Source organism: Acartia tonsa, chromosome 12, assembly GCF_053477335.1.
Source record: "Acartia tonsa isolate MP-2025a chromosome 12, ASM5347733v1, whole genome shotgun sequence".
NCBI lineage: Eukaryota > Metazoa > Arthropoda > Copepoda > Calanoida > Acartiidae > Acartia > Acartia tonsa.
The window spans coordinates 44,447,725-44,469,555 of NC_137271.1; the positions used below are offsets into that span (position 1 = coordinate 44,447,725).

Here is a 21,831-nt window from a genome sequence, read left to right on the forward strand (position 1 = left end):
TATTAGTTTGGGAAAAATAATATTCAAACACCAAATTCTATGGTAATTTTTTTTGACAAAGTAGCTTTATTGCAGCTAGTTTCTATACACACATCATTAGAACCTTAATTAGTTAGAAAAAATAGATTGATTATTACATTCCGTCAATGGTAAATGGGTTAGATTATGAAATAAAAAAACACACTGTACAATGCAGTTATATAATACTGTGTTGGTTAAACCCTGTATTTCTCTTTAAATCTTTGGCTTCTCTGTTTCAGTGTCTCCTAAACAAATAGAGATAAGTTAGAGACACGCTCTCTAAATCAGCCAATAGGAAAACAATGGAGGAACAATGGAGGTCATACTGTTGGCTACAAATTGTACAGATTTTAGTGAGAAAGGGGAACACAGTAATAGTGTCTGACTGATTATGACGTAACAAAAAAAAATTAGCCAATGAGAGGCCACTATAAATTTTACCATTGGTCAATAACGGCCTCTCATTGGCTAATTTTTTTTGTTACGTCATAATCAGTCAGACACTATTACTGTGTTCGAGAAAGGGCTTTTATATCTTTATTTAATTCGCATGATGAGTCAGCTATTAATAGTCGCATTACTTAATATAAACCTTTGCTAGGTTAAATTATATCATATAACAAGGAAGACAACATCCATAAAAGCGATGCTCTGAAACGGTAGGACAAACGAACATTAACTCTTGTAGAGTGTCAGAACTCATTAATCAGTATATAAAAGTATAAAAGTCAAAAAAATTGTAAGTAAATTTGTTAAAAACTGCTGAAACACAGGATAATGTTTAAGGACATACTTATATTTTTAGGACTTGATTATAGAGATGCTTCGCTTTTAACATTGTACCTTGTTGTCCTAGGAATCAATATTCCAAAAATCAGATCAATCGTATGATAATATCACATACAAATTTGTTGTTAATAAAGTTAAACTTGACAAGTTTAAAATGGATTTCCGGACATTCTGTTATTGTTTATACAGTTGCTATGCTTTATAAATCGTATCTTTCTACTATAGGAATTACCCTGCAAAGTTTGAAATCGATAGTGCAACTCTAACATGTCTAAATTAAAGAAAAGAGCTATCCGTTCCGGACGTACGGATGGGCGGACCGACCCTAATTATAGAAAAGCTTCGCTTTTAAAAATAACTTGGCTCTTGTAATGTGAAGTATGTGTCAAAACATGTAACAGTCATACCTACAGTTTTATATAATTATAGCTGTTTATTTTGTTAATGCACATCTTATGCACTTTGTGTTTTTTCACTGCTTATTTGCCGTGTGTGTTGATCTTAAATAAGTGGGCATTACATACAGACCAATTTGTGTGCATTTAAGAGTAACTTTGCTTCTAAAAACACAATTTGTATAGCCTTATATAAAGAGCCAACCTAAAGAGTTCTTGAAAATAGTAGATAATTTCAAGATATTTTCGAGATTTTTAATGGCACACAGACAAACACATATCCAACTGCTTTAGATTGAATTTTAAGTATTAACCTGAACATATTAGACACAGTACTAACTAAATATTTAAGTATTAACCTGAACATATTAGACACAGTACTAACTAAGTATTAACCTGAACATATTAGACACAGTACTAACTGAATATTTAAGTATTAACCTGAACATATTAGACACAGTACTAACTAAATATTTAAGTATTAACCTGAACATATTAGACACAGTACTAACTGAATATTTAAGTATTAACCTGAACATATTAGACACAGTACTAACTGAATATTTAAGTATTAACCTGAACATATTAGACACAGTACTAACTGAATATTTAAGTATTAACCTGAACATATTAGACACAGTACTAACTGAATATTTAAGTATTAACCTGAACATATTAGACACAGTACTAACTGAATATTTAAGTATTAACCTGAACATATTAGACACAGTACTAACTGAATATTTAAGTATTAACCTGAACATATTAGACACAGTACTAACTGAATATTTAAGTATTAACCTGAACATATTAGACACAGTACTAACTGAATATTTAAGTATTAACCTGAACATATTAGACACAGTACTAACTGAATATTTAAGTATTAACCTGAACATATTAGACACAGTACTAACAGCTCTGGCAAACATACCCTTTTTACGGCCTTCATCTTCCCTGAAAACAATAAAGCGCTTTCACACACAGTACTTTGTCGAGCACTGACACCCCCCTATTTTTTTTATATAAATTGAGAATAAAGGGGAGGGGAGTTGTTATGTATTGTCTGTTTACTCATTACTTTAGGTTTTACTGGCGGATACGCACCTAGAGGCCTCTATTGGCACTTGTTTTTTTCATATTTTAAATATGTCTACATTACCCCGTCCCGGATTTGAAAAATTTTGTTAAAATTTTTGCCCCCAGCCAAAATATGGTTGATTTATGCATAAAAATGACCCATGCAAAATATTTTTTCTGTAATGCAAAAATTGCGACGGTACAAGCACTGCAAAGTTTTTACAATCTGCAAAAAACCCTGTTTTTATGGCTTTTTTGGGGCTTTTGTACCATCCCAATTTTAAAGATTTTTACGAAATTTCAATTCGAGTGTGTTGATATATACCTGAAATTTACCAAAAAAAATGGGGGCAGTCTCAATTATAACATATGAAGGTGTAGCAAGTAATCTTCCAAATACAAAATTGTCAAATTGCATACATATATAATAGGATTGGGCTGGATACTTTTTTGGACGGATACTGGATATCTGGCTGATTTATAATGCCGGATATCCGGCAAATATATGTTATTTGGCCGGATATCCAGTTATTTGACCGGATATCCGGTTATTTGGCCGGATATCCGGTTATTTGGCCAGATATCCTGTTATTCGGCCGATGTTCTTTTATTCGGCCAGATATCCGGTAATTTGCCATATAACGATTATCTGTCATTAGAAATCAACCGGATATCCGTTATCCAGCCAAAAAAATATCAGCCCAACCCTATTATATATGTATGCAATTGTTTCTTCTTTACAGTAAAGTTTCTGATAGATCCAGGGAATAATTCAGTTATTACCACTTAAATAAAATTAGAGGATCGACCCTTCTCTCAGGTGCCCAAGAGTCCTTTAGGAGCGTTACCGCTAGAAAGTAATATGGAGAAGCTCTTCTTGTGAAAATTAGATAATTTTTAACATTATCTTTTTATGTGTAATTATTATTTGTTTATCTCTGTTAATTTTGTATTGACTTAATGGAAAAAGATGTCTCAGCTTATAAAAGATGTTCGGTGCTTTCCCTCAAAGTGTCTTTTGATTATTGACAACCCCTTCCTCCTTATATTAACTTGCAAGGGTCCCTGGTACCCAATATAAACTATCCTAACCTGACCTTATATAATTAAGAAACAAACTAGAAAGTATCCCTTCCTTTTTTCAAGGTCGGGAGATGGGGGGGGGGGGGGGTATGTGCTCGACTTGGCACTTGGGAAACTGGCAATAATTTGCATTATACTCACGTCTTTAATATATCAAAAACTAAAGCTATAAAGCAGAAGTACCGATTGCAGAGTTTCTGCACTTTCTAAACCCTTATTGTTACAGGAATCATCAACCAAAGTTTTCAATCAAAAAATTTCAACTTGCTTAGATTAAATAAAAGAGCTAACCTTTACGGAGTTCGTTCATACTCATATTATAGAAAAGATTTGCATTTAATTTTAAGTATCAGAAATAGATTGGACAAAATAGGCCATTTAATACACTAGTCCTAAAAGTTTGAAAATGACCTTTTCTTATTCGTTGACTTAATAATTTTGGGGACTTTCAATAAATTTTGATGGATTGGTTTATTAATTTGAGTGTTCAATCGTTTCTACCACTAATTTTAATCTACAGAAGGGTTAATTTTGTGTATTATTAGTGGGGATGTACATCCATTCATTAGCTAAGTCTTATCCTTTAGATACTTCAGTAACATGTTATTTCTTGTTATGTAATAAAAATGAAAGTGTTATTATTAGACTTTGGGTACAGGGATCTAGAGGGATAAGACAATGGCTTTTTAATTTATTTGTATATCCCATGATGATACACAAACTGACCCTTTTTTGTTGAAAACATAGTGGTTGAAACGTTTGATCACTAAACCTAATGAACCAACCAATTAAAATTCAATAAAAGTCTCCAAAGTTGTTGAGCCAAGAAATAAAAAAAATGTTATTATAAACCTTCCGGGACTAGTGTATCAAACAGCCCAATGTCCCCTCCCTCCCTAGTTATTATTAGACTTGTGATACACTCTTGTACAGTTCAGGGAAGGAGGGGACATTGAGCTGTTTACTAAATTAGTCCCCAAATTGTTATAATGGTGTTTTCTTACATTTGGGTTAAAACATTGGGGAAATTCAGTAAATTTTATTTGGTTGATTTATTAAGTTGAGTGTTTAAAAGTTTCAACTTCTAGTCTTAATCTACAGAAGACCCTTACTGTTGATTACAATAGGTGGTTGGAACATCTTATTAAACCAATTAAAATTTCAAACAATCTAAAAAGTTGTTGAGCAAACAAATGAAAAAGTTTTAAAACTTCGGGGACTAGTGTAATTAACAGCCCATTGTGCTCTGCCTCCCTAGTTATTATTAGACTTTTGGTACACTCTGGTATAATTCAGAGAGGGAGGGGAAATTGGACTGTTATTTCACTTGTCCCCAAAGTTTTATAATTGTTTTTCTAATTCATTAGGTTAACAACTTTTGAGAATTTTATTGAATTTTGATTGGTTGGTTTATTAAGTTAAGTGTATAAACGTTTCAACCGCTAAGTTTAATCTACAGAAGGGATAGTTTTGTGTATAAAACAAATTTAATACTTATATAATAGAGGTAGGCCGGATACTTTTTTGGCCGGATACCGGATATCTGGATGATTTAAAATGCAACATATTTGGTATCCGGCAAATTACCGGATATCCGGCCGAATTACCAGATATCCGGCCAAATTACCGGATATTTGCTAGATATCTGGCCAGATGTCGGATATCCGGCATTATAAATCAGCCAGATATCCAATATCCATCCAAAAAAGTATCCGGCCCAACCCTATTATATATGTATGCAATTTGACAATTTTGTATTTGGAAGATTACTTGCTACACCTTCATATGTTATAATTGAGACTGCCCCCATTTTTTTTGGTAAATTTCAGGTATATATCAACACACTCGAATTGAAATTTCGTAAAAATCTTTAAAATTGGGATGGTACAAAAGCCCCAAAAAAGCCATAAAAACAGGGTTTTTTGCAGATTTTAAAAACTTTGCAGTGCTTGTACCGTCGCAATTTTTGCATTACAGAAAAAATATTTTGCATGGGTCATTTTTATGCATAAATCAACCATATTTTGGCTGGGGGCAAAAATTTTAACAAAATTTTTCAAATCCGGGACGGGGTAGTCTACATATGTTGCGTTGATCTCTCTTCTTAAAATCGAGAAACATAATTTTTTGGGAGGATTTCTCTTGGGAGGGTGGTGTTACTCTCCCCCAAAATAGTTATGAGAAGCTACCCTCTGTAAAGGAGAACCCGATCGATTAAGCGGTTAGCGAGATCCTTCGGTACAAACATACAAACACACAGACAAACAGACGGACATTCCGTTACTTTATTATACGGATTAGGTAGTGTTTAGCTATAAAGAGTTAGGACACTGCAGGTTTTAGGAATAGGAAAACATCCCCCCCCTTATCTTAAATTTATATAAAAAATAAGGTAAGGGTGGAGGGGAGGGGGGTAATCAATGATAAACAAACCACTTTTTGTAAAGAACTTACAACAAAATAGTTTTGGAAAAGATACTCCAAGAGTCATATTTTCTGGTCTGTCAATCAGCCATTCTTTCGTGTTTTTTTAGATCTTTGCATAAACTAGCTGTAATTTATGATATTTTCAATTTACATTTAAATGTTGATAGCTTGTCTTTGTGTTGTAACATTCCTTCCCTACGGGGCCGAATTTCCTTAACCTAACCTAACTCACCTGTCATTCCAATGTATTTTCTGCCAGAAAACCATCCTCTCCTTTTCAAGATATTGACTCATTTTTGGCTCAGAATCAATTACCATGTAGTTCTAAACAATTTTTTAATTAATAATAAGTTAATTAAGAAGTAAAGACAATCCTATATATTTAATAAACCAATTTAGTACAATTTTGGTTAGGTTAGGTTAGCCCTATTTGTTAGGTAACTAATAAACTATAGTTATAAGAATGCAATAATCTAAAGCTAAAACTAATTGATAATGATGTTGATTAACAAAATTGTTATTTTTTCTGCCAATTTTATTACAATTGCATGGTGAGGGGAAAAAGTCGCTAAAAAATCATCTTGTGACGTCATAAAAACAAGTGATTATTTATCTCTTTGTAATTGTTAATTAAGATTAAAAACAATAACAAGCCAAAATAATAACAATTTAATGTACACATCTTTAAATATGTCTCAAGATTACTCTCATAATGGATGTAGAATACGTGGATATTATGACAGAAGAACCTTTGGTGTCAATTTAGTTTGCTCATGTAGTCCTGGGATATTGGTTCTTACGTTCCTCCTTGGTCTTGTATGGGAATAAGGTAATGTCAAAAGATTGGTAAGGATGGAGGGTATCGTTATTTTATCCAGATATGCTATATCCATTACTCTAATTGAAGAAGAGTCTGCTATTAATAGTTTCAATTATATTGTTTGTTGCGCTATTTATGCAAGATTGCAATAAAACAAGGATGACAACATCCATAAAAGCTAAGCTCTGAAATGGAAGGACAAACGAAAATTAACACTTGTAGAATGTCAGAACCTAATAAGCAGAATATTAATGCTTAAAAAAATGTAAATAAATTTGATTAAATACAAAATAATGTTTAAGGCCATACTGACGTTTTTAGGACTTGATCATAGAGTTGCTTTGATTTTACATTTTACCATATTGTAATAGGAATCAGTATTCAAACAATCAGATAACTAGGATAATTTTAATACACAAAAATTTGTGGTAAAAAAATTTTAAAGATAAATTAGCTTGAATAAAATGAACGCACGGACTTTCTGGTAACGATTATAGAGTTGCCTCGCTTTCTAACTCGTACCTAATTCCAATAGGATTCATCATGCAAAGTTTGAAATCGAAAGGGCAATTCAAACATGCCTAATTTAACGGACGTACGGACGGACCCTAATTATAGAACAGTCTCGCTTTTTAAAAAAAGATAGTACAACCACTTTTTTGTTGCAATGTAAAGATAAAGAATCTACATGTAACACCTTAAGTAACTAGATTTTTAAAGTACAACAAAATAAAAAACAAGACAAATCGTTTATCTAATAAAGCGAAGCAGATATTATACTTACTTATAGAAGAAATATTTTTAATTAGATCTTCAATCGAGGCTAGAATCAAAGAATCAAAGGAATTAAAAATGAAGAAAAGAAATGGGAAATAGTTGGTCAAAAAGCAAAATGAGGGCAATTTCTCTTAAACTATTTCTAGACCATTAAACAAAAAAATAGAAGGATATCTGTATATGGATGTGGAATATACGTAGAAGATATTATGACAGGAAATTAGGTTGCTGACATGAAACTCGTTTATTGGTCAGTCTTTTTATCGAGAAGGAGTGGAGAGATGGAGTAAAGGGGGTGGAAGGGGGGAATTTTTATTTTAGCCCGCTGCATGTTTCACTTTATTAGAGAACATGAAAATCTGGTGCAGGATCCAAGTAATAATATATCCATAATTTGTATTTATTCACCTTTTGTTCTCCATAAGGTATCCACTTAGTTGTATTGTCACTGCCAGTGCCTGCAGGAGTGGGATGCCCATACTTGGCAAAATTTGTCCAGTACTTTACCACCTGGTTCTTTATCTCTTTGTCCTTTTCTCTCATTTCAACTAGGTTTGGATTGTCCTTTTTGTAGGTTTTATTTGAAACTGGAGAAAAAAAAAACTATAAATAGCTTAAAGCATGCCAATTATGTATTAATAATAGTTCTATAGATTAGAATATCATTCTAGACACTAATACACATAAACACTACAAACTTGGGTTGGGCCAGACATCTTGCCAACGCCGGATATCCGGCAAATTACCGGATACACGGCCAGATAACCGGAGATCCGGCATTATAAATCAGCATGATATCCGGATAGTTTCAATATCCAGTATCTGACCGGATATTGGAAATGACCGGATATACAGCAAAACCGGATATCTGGCCTAACTCTACTACAAATCTACTCAAGTAATTATATTATGAAACCCAATTTAATGATATTTAGGTAAATTTTTCCTTAAAATAGATATTTTATTCAAAGCTTTTATTCTATAATCTATCTATAATACAAAGTAGAACGATGTCTGTCTGTTTGTACTGAAGGATCTCGCTAACCGCTTAACCGATCGGGTTCTTCTTGACAGGGAAGCTTCTCATAAGTCCAGGGAAGGTTTATAACTATTTTCCTGAACCCCCCCCCCAATTTTTTTTTAAAATCTAAATTACGAAAAATTAGGTTGATCAAAACTCTTGGGGCAAAGCCACTAGTTAATAATAAAGTAAATGATATCCTTAAAAAAATTGGATAATAAATACCAAATATATAGAGAAATAGCCAAAGACCTGCTGCAAAGCAGTTCAACCGCCTTGGGTGTTTAATGGTTGATTATGCTCCTTAATGAAGGTAATGTTGTCAAAAGTTTTAGCCTTTTATCGTTTATAGGAGCCGAGAAAATCACGTTTCCTCCATTCTGCCTATAACAGACGGACATTTTGAATTATAGAGTAGCTTCAATTCTACAGCAAATTTGTATTACTAACGGATTTTAAAAACATATTCTATGGTAATTGTACTAAAGTTTTGGCAGAATTGTATGTTTTTTTTAAGGTTTATGTGAATTTAGAAATAACTATTAAATTGAGTTGTTAAAGCTACTGAAGGACAATACCTAATTGTTCAATCAAATCAAAAATGTAAAAGAGATCATCAGCATGTACAGGCTTCAGTGAATTGTGTGACAAAGAATAGCTGACAGGAAAGGTAAAGTGGTAGTTAAATACAGGTACATATTGGGATGACAATTCAGCAAGCTTTTGATCTGGAGCCAAAAATGTTACATCAGTAAACAAATTTGAATAATCTTCCAAAGTATCATTGCCTCTGTAATACTTTTTCATTATGCTAACTTTAATCTTCTCATCATCTGTTATTTCAGAAAAATCAAAGCTACTCTTTAAAGAAAGTTCCACATCCCGTGCAGCTTCAAAAGTTTCCCTCTCTTGGCCAGGAGTCAACGACAGGGCACCTTCAAATTTTAATGTCCCAGTTATAATAGGAATTCTTGCAAAATTACCATTTCTAATTGCTGTAAGAAAATCTATTGGAAGAACAGGATCAACTGAAAATGAGTCAACAATAGGTTGGAATGGTTTGCCATTCACTACTTCATCAGTTATCATGAATATTTGTTCCAGGGTAAGATCTTGCAAACAATTCAACATCTCATTGTCATAGTTGGTGCTTGAACAGTTAAAGTGTGCTGCTGCTCTTTCAGCTGCTCTGTGTGTTTTTGTAGTTTCAGCATCAAAATTGTTCCATAACATGGATCCACTCTCAATTATAACTCCTAAGAGAAAAGAAAAGATTAAATGTCTTGAATTTCATAAGAATAGGAAATGCTCCCGGCCTATCAGGACATTCCCCATGCTATTTCTAATGATTTTCATTGACTTTGGTAATGATACTATTGTTTAAAATGTTGAAACTACCAACTCCCAAAAATCTAGTAAGTGTATAAAATTTAGTGTACCTGTGATCAGGCCAGCAGCTTTGGGGGACATTGTAATAGCATTGCAACTCATAGCGCCAGCACTTTCGCCAAATATAGTAATCTTATTTGGGTCTCCACCAAAGTGATAGATCATCATTTTTACCCACTGTAAAGCTTGAATCTGGTCTCTGATACCAAGATTGCCAGGAGCTACATCATTGCCAAAATTTAGGAATCCTAATGCTCCTAGCCTGTAGTTGATTGTAACAACCACAACATCTTCATTGACAAGGGAAGCTGGGTCATAAAGAGGAGCTGAGCCTGACTCTAATCCACCTCCATGAATAAAAAACATCACTGGCTGTAAATCAGTGCTGTTGTTCTCCTTTGAAAACACATTCAGGTAAAGACAGTCTTCATTTCCCTCCACAGCTCCATCCTCCTTAATGAGTATATCTTTTCTTTCACCTGGTGCATCAAGTTAAACATTTATCTTTTAGATGAATGAAATTAGAAAAGATAGGACAACTTTACAGTTTCATACAACACAAAACTTTCACTCAATTTAGATTTTTGGACTTTAAAACCTTTTTATGATTCTTTTAATTGAAGCAATTTTAAGTTAAGATGATACAGCCCAACATGGTGTAAACAATCAAAGATTTTAAAGATATTTTTATTAGAAAATGAAGATTTTGGATAGATGTGCGTGCTCCACAAACCTTACCTGGAATATATCAATTTGAGGACAGGAACTACCAAAAGTGAAAGCTTCAAAGTTTTCATAAGACTCAACAGGTACAGGTGGCTTGAATCTCAAATCTCCAACGGGAGGCTTTGAATAGGGAATTCCAATAAACGTGTTCATCTCAAAGCCAATGTCAGTTTGGACAGTTTTTCCATGAATTAAACCAAGGCTTGTTTTAACTGTTATACTTCCAATTTCTTCATATCTGGTGGTGTTCAAATTATTAGGGAAAAGACCATAAATTTCTTCAGCTGATGGAATCCTAGGTTCCTCCTAAAATAAAAGCAAATAAAGATGCATCGGTTTAAATATCACAGCATGAGAATGAAAATTTTACTGAAGAGTGCAGGCATTTTCTTAGTTCTTCAGTTTCAGACAGAAATACCTTACTACTTTATATTAGAGGAATAGCGAATTCGCCTCTAGCATTTAGGAGTTCAATTTTGTAAAGGGTAGAAATCTAATAAAAGAAAAATAGACTGAAACCAACCCAAGACATAATTTCAAAAATAGAGTAGGCTGATCTCTCCACCAACATATCACACATGTGAAGCTTTCAAAAATGGAGAACCAAATCAGTTCAGTACTTACTTATAAATTAATTTTTCACCCCTAGCCTCTAGGGGAGGGCCGAGTAAGTAAAGAAAATAGCCTAAAACCACCATCAGACATTTTAAAACTTTTTTTTTCTAAACATTCATTTTAAGTCAAACAGTATTTTCTAAGATTTTTAGCTTCAGACAAAAAATTTATATTTTAGGAAATATCAAAAACTGCTAACCTTTCCAGCTGCCAGAGCTATGACATTCTGAAGGCCAAATAAGGCCAACAAAATTTTCATTTTGTCTGCAAGGAATAGAAAAATATTACTTTTGACAGAATTTGAAAATTTGAAAGTAAAAATGTTTTCATTAACAGAAATAAACAGGCAAGAAATAGCTTTAAACAGTTGATAACAAACTTTCTATGGTAGGCAAATTTTGATTTCTGAATTATTTACAAAAATTTACATTTCAGAAACAATATTTTGAGAAAGGTAATTTTTGGATTGTGTATTTTTTTCAAGATTTGGATTTGAAAAATGAGGTAAGGAAGGATTAGACTTTGATTGAATATTTTATATTAGTTATTGACATAGATTTTTTGTCTGGTTTTGATTGTTTTCCTCTTCAATAGCCTCTAAAAATAAAAATTTTTGATCACAGAAAGAAGATGTGTATAATGTTTTTATACTTTCAAAAGCTAAATGATAAACATTCCTTAAGTTGTGCAGAATCAAATTCTCTTAATCCTTTGATCTGAACATTTGCGTTGCTACAAAAGACATATTTACATAAGATCTTTATTACTTTTAGGTCTTTAGTTGAATTAGGTCTGTTGTAGCTATGCAAATAAAATAGCTTGATCTCAAATAGGATATCCACTTTTAGCTACTTTTTTATATTTATTTGTACAATACTTAAATTTGGTACACCGACAAACATCCTAATGGGACAAACGTTATAGTCATTAATGTCCTTCATTATATTGAACTTAAACACAAAAATACCTGAAAAGTCTAAGAACATATGAGTAGGCATGATAGAAAATACTTGCTTCTTCTATTTTTGATTCTCTAAATGAAATTGTATATTACAAAATATTTGTGTTAGATCAATTCCAATGTGTTAATGCTATTAATACTACTATTTGCCAGAAGTTAGAAAGTTTGTTTAAAGAAAATCTACTACCTCCAACTTTATATATATATCTAATAATATTTTACTACCTACCAACTATATTCATGAAGTTTATTATTTAAGAGTATCTATACTCTTATTATCATCCTTTATGTCAAACCTATTTACCTTTCATTCCAATGAACTTTGTTCCAGAAAACCATTCTTTCCTCTTCAATGTTTTTAAGCATTACAGCTCCATCACTTTCTATGTCAGGATGTTTGCCAAGGATCATCGTATTCTAGAAATAAATATTTTGTTATCTCTAATACAAAGTATAATGATGTCTGTCCGTCCACCTGAAGCTCAAGATCTCGGTAACCACTGAACCGATTGGATTCTACTCTTCAGGGTATTTACCTTCTGGTCCTGTGGTGGTTTAAGGCTATTTTCTTGGGGGTTGGGACACCCCCAACCCCCCAAAAAAACAAAAATCCCCCCCCATTTTTTTTTCTGGAGATTTCCTTGGTCCTTTTTTTTTAGAAGATTTCCTTGGACCTTTTTTTTGCAAAAGATTTCCCTGGACCTTTTACGAATTTCACCTTAATTTTTTTTTGATCACCTCTTGGGGCAAAGTTTGGTAAATCTAAATATTTTTTTTTAATGAATTAAAATACCTTTTCAATATAATAGGGCAACCATTGAGTAATGTTGTCTGCAAGAAGTGGGGAAGGGTGTCCATATTTGGCAAAGTTAGTCCAGTACTTGGTCATTATGTCTTTCAGTTCCTGTTCTTCATCATTCAATTCCATAAAGTCAAACAGGTAAAACAATTCATCTGCATGAACTGGTTTCAATTTGCTCCATTGTTCCTTGGATATTGTTCCATTCTCTCTTCCCATTGTATAAAAAGAAAGGAAAGAGCTTGATCCTGGGTACACAAACCTGAAATTGTAAACAGGCACATGCTGGGAAGCTGGGAAGCATGATCTGCAGACAGTACATAAGCATCAGTCAACATATTTGTCCAATCTTGTAGTACTTCAGAGAGATTGTAGTTGTCTCCCAGGTAATATTTGCCAATGATCCTGGCATCAATTTTTTCTTCTTCAGTAACTTCATCACCACCTTTTAAACCCAAAAACTCTACATTGGCTACTTTCCAGGTTTCTTCAAAATTATCCTCAGGAAAAACTAATCCTCCATCGTTGAGAACTGTTCCAGTCATGATTGGGATTTTACTAAAATGTCCATTTTTCATGGCAGTCAGAAAGTCAATAGGTAAAACTGGATCTGTTGAGTATGAGTCAATGTTTGGATAAAATTCAGACCCAGCTGTCAGGTCCAAAATTTCCTGTAAGGGCAGGTTTTGCAGGCATTCCAGCATTTCTGTATCAAAACTAGAACTTGAGCAGTTTACATTGTCAGCAATTATTTGTGCAGCCAAATTAGGGGTTACATCTTGATTGCTATAAAGTATTGTGCCACTCTCATAGATTGCACCTAAAAGATTTATTGAATTAAAATAGTTTATATTCAATTTGATAATTTAAACAGCTATGACTAAACTTTTAAAACTATTTGGAAAATTATGTATATCATCAGGAATAAGGTATAACCAACAAGCGAATTAATTATTTAAGCCTATTTCACCATAGTTGCTTAAAACTTGTTTTTTTTGAAGATTCAATTGTTAGTACTAAAACATTCATATTATGGTAATTGCTATATTATTACATGGATATTGCACCAGATTTTTTGTACTCTAATAAAATTATATTCGCAGCTTCCTAAAATGATACCCCTCATCTGCATCCTATATACCATCCACTCCACTCCTACTGAATGAACGAACTGACCAATTTGAGTACCATATAAGAAAGATGAAATTTTCATATAAAATAACCATATCAATAATATTTGACTATATACATAAATGTAGATGATATTCATTCAATTATTATTGTTGTTCTTTTTATGTTTGAACACCCAAAAATAATATATCTTATCTACTCTAAATAAAACAAACAAAATTGACTATTTTCTCCTGTCAATATATCCACATATACTATATCCATTATAATGAATAAGGACGTCCAATGGGAAGCGGGAGAGGGGGAAGGTAAAGGGTTGATAATCCCCCTCCCTCCCCTACGGCACCCAAAATTTGAAGTTTGCATGTTTATCCCCCCCCCCCCCAAAAAAAAAAAAGCTTGGACGTCCTTGCTTATATGATATAAATATTACCCCCCCCACCCAAAAAAAAATTTGAATTTTGAATTCCCCCCCCCCCCCCCAAATAAAAAAGCTTGGACGCCCTTGATGGTGAACTATGATCTGTCAAGTTTTGATTGGTTAATGAAGCGAAAGCTTTTATATATTGGATATGTTCTAGATACACAATCTGTACATCAGACAATAGGAAAAAAGTTAAAGGACAATCAGGCTATATTAATGATTAGAAAGTGTTCAGATTTTGATACAAAAGGACATTTATTTTTTAAAAATATCATTTAGTGTAAATATTAACATTTATTAGGAGAAAGCTTTACTTGTATATATATATATATATCATGTAAATATTTCTTCCCTCGTATAATATGGGGCATAGGACATAACTTTTTGCTTGTTTGTAATAATGAAACAAATCCTCTATATGTTTAAATAAACATAAAGGTTTTAAGTTTGGCGAATTAATAGGACAGATTGTCCATCTAGATCTACTATGTCTATAGATATTATAACTAGATTTTTTTTATTTTTAAAGGTGTGTCCAAATGAAAAAAATGGAATTAAAAAAATTGTTTGACTTTTTTCCTTAAACCAATGTTTTCTGTTTATTTTTAAGCAGATTTTAAATAAGAGCAGCGCGAGCGAAGTCCTTTGAAAAATAAAACCACTAATTATTTTCCCACTGAGCGCATTTAGCATTGTGAGATGCAAAATTAGGAAAGAAAACTACAAAGGTCGCAACAAAAGGAGCACAAAAAAAGAGTGGGATAATTTCATAGTTAATAGGTCAGAATTTTGATCATGGTGATGTTGACATAATATCTTCTTGAAAAAGATTTTCCTGCTTGTGGACAGTCCTTTTTTTAAATTTTACAAACTATTGTCTACAAATTTAAGATTTTTTTGTTAACAAATAAAGCACAATATCTAGTAAATGCCGCAATTTCCCTTGATTTCTTGATGGTGAAATACAAATTTTGCCCCCCAATGACAGCTGAAAAGGCATTTTAATAAAGGTTGCGTTATTTTGCCCCCCAAATCAATTTTCGAATTGATTTCCTTGTTGGTTATACCTTATTCCTGGTATATCATATTGAAAACTTTTTTCTACACTGTGATCAGATAATTACCTGAAATCAATCCATAGGCTTTAGGAGACATTGTTATAGCATGACAGCTCACACCACCAGCACTCTCGCCAAATATAGTAATCCTATTAGGATCACCTCCAAAATACCAAATCATCATCTTTACCCATCGCAAAGCCAGAATCTGATCTCTGATGGCAAGATTACCAGGGGCCAAATCATTTCCAAAGTTGAGAAATCCCAGAGCTCCAAGTCTATAGTTTATTGTGACAACTATGACATCTTCTTTGACAAGAGAGGTAGGATCGTATGGAGGAGCAGATCCATAAGCAAATCCTCCTCCATGAATCCAGAACATTACAGATTTGAGAGAAGTACTGTTAGTTACCTTGGAAAACACATTCAGATTGAGGCAGTCTTCATTGCCTTCATAACTACCAGTATCCTAAATGAGACGACAAAGAATGTTAACTGAGAAAAAAAGCATATCTATATTAAACTTAATTTCATCATTTTGCACCAGGAGAAAACTACTGCAATACATAATTTAAAAAATCAAAATTATGCTAATTTGTTTGAATATAATTAAATATATGTACCTGTATAAAAAACTTTAGCTGAGGACAGGAGTTGCCAAAAGTAAATGCTTCATAATCTTTATAACCATTAACAGGTCGAGAAGTTTGAAACCTAAGTCTGTCAATAGGCGGCTGAGCATAGGGAATTCCAAGGAACACATTCATCTCCATGCCTGTTTCAGTGACAACTTTCTTGCCAAGGATGGTTCCCAGAACTGTGTTAACTTGTACAGTTTCAACTTCTTCATGTTTTGTTGTGTTAATGTCAGTATTGGAGAACAGAGTATCAAACTCTTCAATTGATGTTGCGCTAATCTCATCCTAGATTACAATAAATTGAGGAGCAACTACAGCTTCAAATTCTCATAATAATATTGGTGGCTAAGTTCAATCCCTATCTATTTTCAATCTCAGATTTAAAAAAAGTAAGTTAAAAATCTTTCGAGAATCTTCAAATCAACTTGTCTTACCCTTCCTTTTTTTCTTTCCTCCCCCTTATCTACTTTTTCACTGCAACATATTTATAAGGAAAAATGAGAAATTTGATGTAGTAAGTGCCAGTATGTATGTAAGTATAATAGACTGCATAGAAATTGTCAACTTTTTATAAATTAAACCCCCAACAATTATCAGACAGACAGACTGATTTAATTAGTGGAAGATACAGAGATACTTTGGCATTGAATAACTGTGATATTATTTTTACCTGACTTACAACAAGGGGAATGACAATCTTGAGACACAATAGTGTTGCAAGAATCTTCATTTTGACTAAAATATTTAAAAAGTCAACTCCAAACTCTTAAAGAAAAATATACTAAATGTTAATAAATTTTATCAAAGAAACAATCCCATTAACCATACTTTTATGAAATCAAAAAGTCTTTTAAGTACCAGTCACTCATTTTAAAAAAATTAAAAGATCAACATGAATGCCTATAAAGTTAAATGTTGTTGGAAAAGAAGCAATAAAAATAGTATGAAAGTATATGCAATAAAATCTCCTTCTCATTAGTCTTTCAGGATTCAGAGATAAGAAGATATATGCTTTAAAAACACACTTAATCAGTTCAGTAATTGATGAAAACTTAAGCTTCAGCTAACAAAATGAATACTATATCATTTGGATTTCAAAAACTGCTAACCTTTTAAGCAGTAAGAGTTATGACATTCTGAAGGACAACAGAATTTTCATTTTGTCTGCAAGAAATAGGAAAATATTATTTTTAACAGAATTTGATTCCTTCAGTGCAAAATTTAAAATAAAAATAATGTTTTCATTAACAGAAATTAACAGGCAAGAAATAGCTTTTAAAAGTTGAAAATAAGTGTTTCTTTGGTAGGTGAAATTTTGATTTCTGAATTATTTACAAAAATAAACATTTAAGGAACAATGTTATTGAACAGGTATTTTTTGATTTAGTAGGTTTTTTCAAGATTTGGATTTGAAAAATGAGGTAAGGAAGGATTAGACTTAAATTATATTTTATGTCAGTAATTGACATAGATTTTTTGTCTGGTTTTGATTGTATCTTCTTCAATAGCCCCTAAAAATATAATTTTTTGATTACATTACAAAATGTAAAATAAATAACATAGAACTACCAAGGTATACCAGAATAACAATATTATATTCTTAACTCAAGCTAAATAATATTATTTTTGTCAATGATATTATAGAGATTAAAAAAATACCTGAAAAGTCTAAGAACATATGAGTAGGCATGATAGAAAATACTTGCTTCTTCTATTTTTGATTCTCTAAATTAGATTGTGTATTACCTAATATATTTTTGTTAAATAAATTTCCAATATATTAATGTAATCAAAATTAGTACTTTCTAGCGGGAAAATTTTTGTTAAAATTGCCATCAAGTTTTCTAATGCCATCAAATTTTAACAATGGTTATAAAAGTTTAATATTTTTTAATTTCTAAAAAAAATTCATTGTGTATTTTTACCAACATTCTGGATATGAAATAATAACTTTAAACTGGATGCAAAATTGCAATCGAATAAAATATATGTTTCAATTAAACTGCTAACAATATTCATAAAGTTTATTATTTATGGGCAATTATACTATAGGAGTTAGGGATTGTAAGAATTAAACTTATGTTAAACAAATTTACCTTTCATTCCAATGAACTTTGTTCCAGAAAACCATTCTTTCCTCTTCAATGTTTTTAAGCATTACAGCTCCATCACTTTCTAAGTCAGGATGTTTGCCAAGGATCATTATATTCTAGAATTAACCATTTCTCAAACAATTTGTATAATGTTTTGATAATCTAAAAAAAACATTTTAATGAATGAAAATACCTTTTCAGTTGAATAGGGCAACCATTGAGTAATGTTGTCTGCAAGAAGTGGAGAAGGGTGTCCATATTTGGCAAAGTTAGTCCAGTACTTTGTCATTATGTCTTTCAGTTCTTGCTCTTCATCATTCAATTTCATAAAGTCAAATAGGTAAAACATTTCATCTGAATGAACTGGTTTCAATGAGCTCCATTGCTCCTTGGATATTGTTCCATTCTCTCTTCCCATTGTATAAAATGCAAGGAAAGAGCTTGATCCTGGGTACACAAACCTGAAATTGTAAACAGGAACATACTGGGAAGCAAGCTCAGCTAACTTTTGATCTGGAGACAGGAAATAGGCATCTGTTATCATATTTGTCCAATCTTGTAGTACTTCAGAGAGATTGTAGTTGTTTCCCAGGTAATATTTGCCAATGATCCTGGCATCAAGTTTTTCTTCTTCAGTAACTTCATTACCACCTTTTAAACCCAAAAACTCTACATTGGCTACTTTCCAGGTTTCTTCAAAGTTATCCTCAGGAAATACTAATCCTCCATCATTGAGAACTGTCCCAGTCATGATAGGAATCTTATTAAAATGTCCTTTTTTCATGGCAGTAAGATAATCAATAGGTAAAACTGGATCTGTTGAATATGAGTCAATGTTTGGTTGATAAAATGTATTCTCAGCTGTCAGGTCCAAAATTTCTTGTAAGGGCAGGTTTTGCAGGCATTCCAACATTTCTGTATCAAAACTAGAACTTGAGCAGTTTACATTGTCAGCCATTTTTAGAGCTTCCAAGTTAGGGGTAGATCTTGTTATATCTTCTTTGCTATATAACATTGTGCCACTCTCATAGATTGCTCCTAAAATATTTATGAAAATAAATTACTTTATTTTCTTAGGAATAAATCTAATTTGCACAGTTTTTACTACAGAAAGTTCAATTGAAAATATATACTACAATGTCTTTTAGTGCCTTGGCATTGGGTTGTAAAGCATTGTTTAAGAATGATTTCATAAATTACACAAATTGCTGAATGATAAATATAGTCGACAAAAAAAAATTAAGATTAGTTATCATGAAAAGAGATTATTGTACTTTCATGTGACACACACATTGGCTCAAAAACACACATGTATAATTAGTCTAAACTAAACATAATGCTTTTTTTTTTAAAAAAGGAATAAAAATCAGCAAATTCTTTAAAATTACCTGAAATCAATCCATAGGCTTTAGGAGACATAGTAATAGCATGGCAGCTGAAACCACCAGCACTCTCTCCAAATATAGTAATTCTATTTGGATCTCCTCCAAAATACCAAACCATCATCTTCACCCATCTCAAAGACTGAATCTGATCTCTGATGGCAAGATTTCCAGGGGCCAAATCATTTCCAAAGTTAAGAAATCCCAGAGCTCCAAGTCTATAGTTTATTGTGACAACTATGACATCTTCTTTGACAAGAGATGTAGGATCATATGGAGGTGCAGATCCATAAACAAATCCTCCTCCATGAATCCAGATCATTACAGGTTTCAGGGAAGTATTGTTAGTTACTTTGGAGAACACATTCAAATTGAGACAGTCTTCATTTCCTTCATAACTGCCAGCAACCTATATTAGACAAAAGATATCATTGAATGAGAAAAAAACATAGTTATTTAGAAATTCATTATTTTGAAGAAGAAACTAGATATTTTCATTCTAAAATATAACTTCACATTTCATTCCTATAACAGTATCATAATCTAACATTATGAAATATTAAAGAGGCCTCAATAAAAAAAACATCATAATTTTTTTTTATTTCAGACAAGTTATTGGGAAAGAGTCTTTTGGTTAAAACTAACATTTTTTTATTCTTCTTAAAACCTGTAAAAAACTGATATTACCTCTTGATTTGGTTGAGGACAGGAATTCCCAAAAGTAAAAGCTTCAAAATCTTTGTAACCATAAACAGGACGAGGAGTTTGAAACCTGAGTCTGTCAACAGGCGGCTGAGCATAGGGAATTCCAAGGAACACATTCATCTCCATACCATCTTCTGTGACAACTTTCTTGCCAAGGATGGTTCCCAGGACTGTGGTAACTTGAACAGTTTCAACTTCTTCATGTTTTGTTGTGTTAATGTCAGTATTAGAGAACATAGAAGCAAACTCTTCTATTGTTATTGCACTAATCTCATCCTAGATTATGATTAATAAAAGAAAACTTGCAAATATATCAAAAGATAAGACCTGATTAAAATCATTGTAGGATTATTAGTAGGAGAGCTACACAATAATACGTCATTTTAAGTTTTACAGCCCTTATTTCTTAATGTATAATGAAATGTATCACAAGTTCTTGTTCTCTTTATACAATTTTATACCAGAAAAAGAAATGGAGTAAATGCAGGTAGGTTTTTTTTATTTATTATTTTATCTTATTAGACTTAATTGAGATTGTAGATTTTTTGCAAATTTAATCATCAACAATTTTCAAACAATCAGACCATTTGTACTACCACTACTTTAAAATTTTATGTCTTAGATAACGAAAGGCACACCCATGAGTAGCAAAACAAAAATAACAGATTCTTGAATTGGAAAAGTTTTTGCATAAGAGCTTAAAGATTGTCAGAAATTTTCTCTGCTTAATTAAGTGAGACTTTATCAAGATATATCTATAATACAAAGTAAAACGATGTTTGTCTGTCTGTCTGTTTGTACCAAAGGATCTCGCTTACCGCTGAACTGATCCTATACAGGGTAGCTTTTCATAGGTCTCGGGAAGGTTTATAACTATTTTCTTGTGGGGTGGGACACCCCTAACCCCCCCAAAAATGAAAAATACCCCTCTCCAAACAAAAATTATTTTTAAAACTTAAAATAAAATGGTGGGGTGATGAAACTTTTTTTTAAAGATTTTTCTTTTAAATATAAAATACGAAAAATTAGGTTGATCAAACCTCTTGGGACAAAGCCCCCAGATGTTAGGGGCGAAACTGCTAGTATCAATATATATCCCTGACACTGATTTAACTACTGGAGGATACAGAGACACTTTGGTTATAGAGTAGCTGTGATATAACTCCTACCTGACTCACAACAAGGGGAATGACAATCTTGAGACACAACAGTGTCGCAAGAATCTTCATTTTGTCTGAAATATTCAATAAGTCAAATTCAAACTTGAAAAAAATACTCTATTATTAATAAACTAGCGGATATGTGCCTAGAGGCCTCTAGGGGCACTTGGGGAGGGAGGAGCTAAATCATAAAACCCATTTTTTTAATAAAAATTTTTATTAAAAAAATTTTAAAAAATTATACCATCCCCAAAAAATCCCTCCCCAAATTAACCTTCCCGGGACCTATGAGAAGCTACCATGTTAAGGAGAACCCAATCGGTTCAGCGGTTAGCAA

The 21,831-nt window shown here is 32.3% G+C and overlaps 2 protein-coding genes and 1 pseudogene across 4 annotated transcripts; all 3 read right to left on the bottom strand.

Annotated features, from left to right (window-relative positions):
• Positions 1–30: 30 nt before the first annotated feature.
• Positions 31–11,443, bottom strand: LOC145334288 (para-nitrobenzyl esterase-like). Of its 2 annotated transcripts, XM_080179683.1 has the most exons (8): positions 11,343–11,443; positions 10,541–10,834; positions 9,853–10,255; positions 8,992–9,669; positions 7,801–7,940; positions 6,028–6,119; positions 2,097–2,162; positions 33–266 (listed from the first exon to the last, which is right to left on the bottom strand). In XM_080179683.1, exons 1-8 carry the CDS (start codon positions 11,400–11,402, stop codon positions 257–259), a joined length of 1,743 nt encoding a protein of 580 aa, XP_080035809.1. In that variant the 5' UTR covers positions 11,403–11,443; the 3' UTR covers positions 33–256. The 2 variants fall into 2 exon arrangements, with proteins under 2 accessions (XP_080035810.1, XP_080035809.1); XM_080179684.1 differs by lacking the exon at positions 2,097–2,162 and having other exon boundaries at positions 31–266.
• Positions 11,444–11,603: 160 nt separating this feature from the next.
• On the bottom strand, positions 11,604–17,385 carry LOC145334289 (para-nitrobenzyl esterase-like; annotated as a pseudogene). Its single transcript, XR_013884794.1, has 8 exons — positions 17,264–17,385; positions 16,825–16,889; positions 16,140–16,439; positions 15,583–15,985; positions 12,898–13,723; positions 12,409–12,521; positions 12,111–12,176; positions 11,604–11,740 (listed from the first exon to the last, which is right to left on the bottom strand). The product of XR_013884794.1 is annotated as a para-nitrobenzyl esterase-like (transcript).
• A 141-nt stretch (positions 17,386–17,526) lies between these two features.
• On the bottom strand, positions 17,527–21,574 carry LOC145334287 (para-nitrobenzyl esterase-like). The gene is made up of 7 exons (XM_080179682.1): positions 21,504–21,574; positions 20,317–20,610; positions 19,636–20,038; positions 18,441–19,285; positions 18,251–18,363; positions 17,814–17,879; positions 17,527–17,665 (listed from the first exon to the last, which is right to left on the bottom strand). The coding sequence occupies exons 1-7, from the start codon at positions 21,561–21,563 to the stop codon at positions 17,656–17,658; spliced, it is 1,791 nt and encodes a 596-aa protein (XP_080035808.1). The 5' UTR covers positions 21,564–21,574; the 3' UTR covers positions 17,527–17,655.
• Positions 21,575–21,831: the final 257 nt, after the last annotated feature.

What these genes read in the sequence shown, in the direction of transcription:
- LOC145334288 (XM_080179683.1), bottom strand. Translation starts at nt 11,402, where the DNA reads ATGAAAATTTTGTTGGCCTTATTTGGCCTTCAGAATGTCATAGCTCTG. An exon ending in TAGCTCTGGCAGCTGGAAAG is followed by an intron (nt 10,835 to 11,342) that starts GTTAGCAGTTTT and finishes CTTTTATTTTAG; the next exon opens with GAGGAACCTAGGATTCCATC. An exon ending in AAAATACATTGGAATGACAG is followed by an intron (nt 2,163 to 6,027) that starts GTGAGTTAGGTT and finishes TATTGTTTTCAG; the next exon opens with GGAAGATGAAGGCCGTAAAA.
- LOC145334287 (XM_080179682.1), bottom strand. Translation starts at nt 21,563, where the DNA reads ATGAAGATTCTTGCGACACTGTTGTGTCTCAAGATTGTCATTCCCCTT. An exon ending in TTCCCCTTGTTGTGAGTCAG is followed by an intron (nt 20,611 to 21,503) that starts GTAGGAGTTATA and finishes ATCATAATCTAG; the next exon opens with GATGAGATTAGTGCAATAAC. An exon ending in GTCCTCAACCAAATCAAGAG is followed by an intron (nt 20,039 to 20,316) that starts GTAATATCAGTT and finishes TGTCTAATATAG; the next exon opens with GTTGCTGGCAGTTATGAAGG.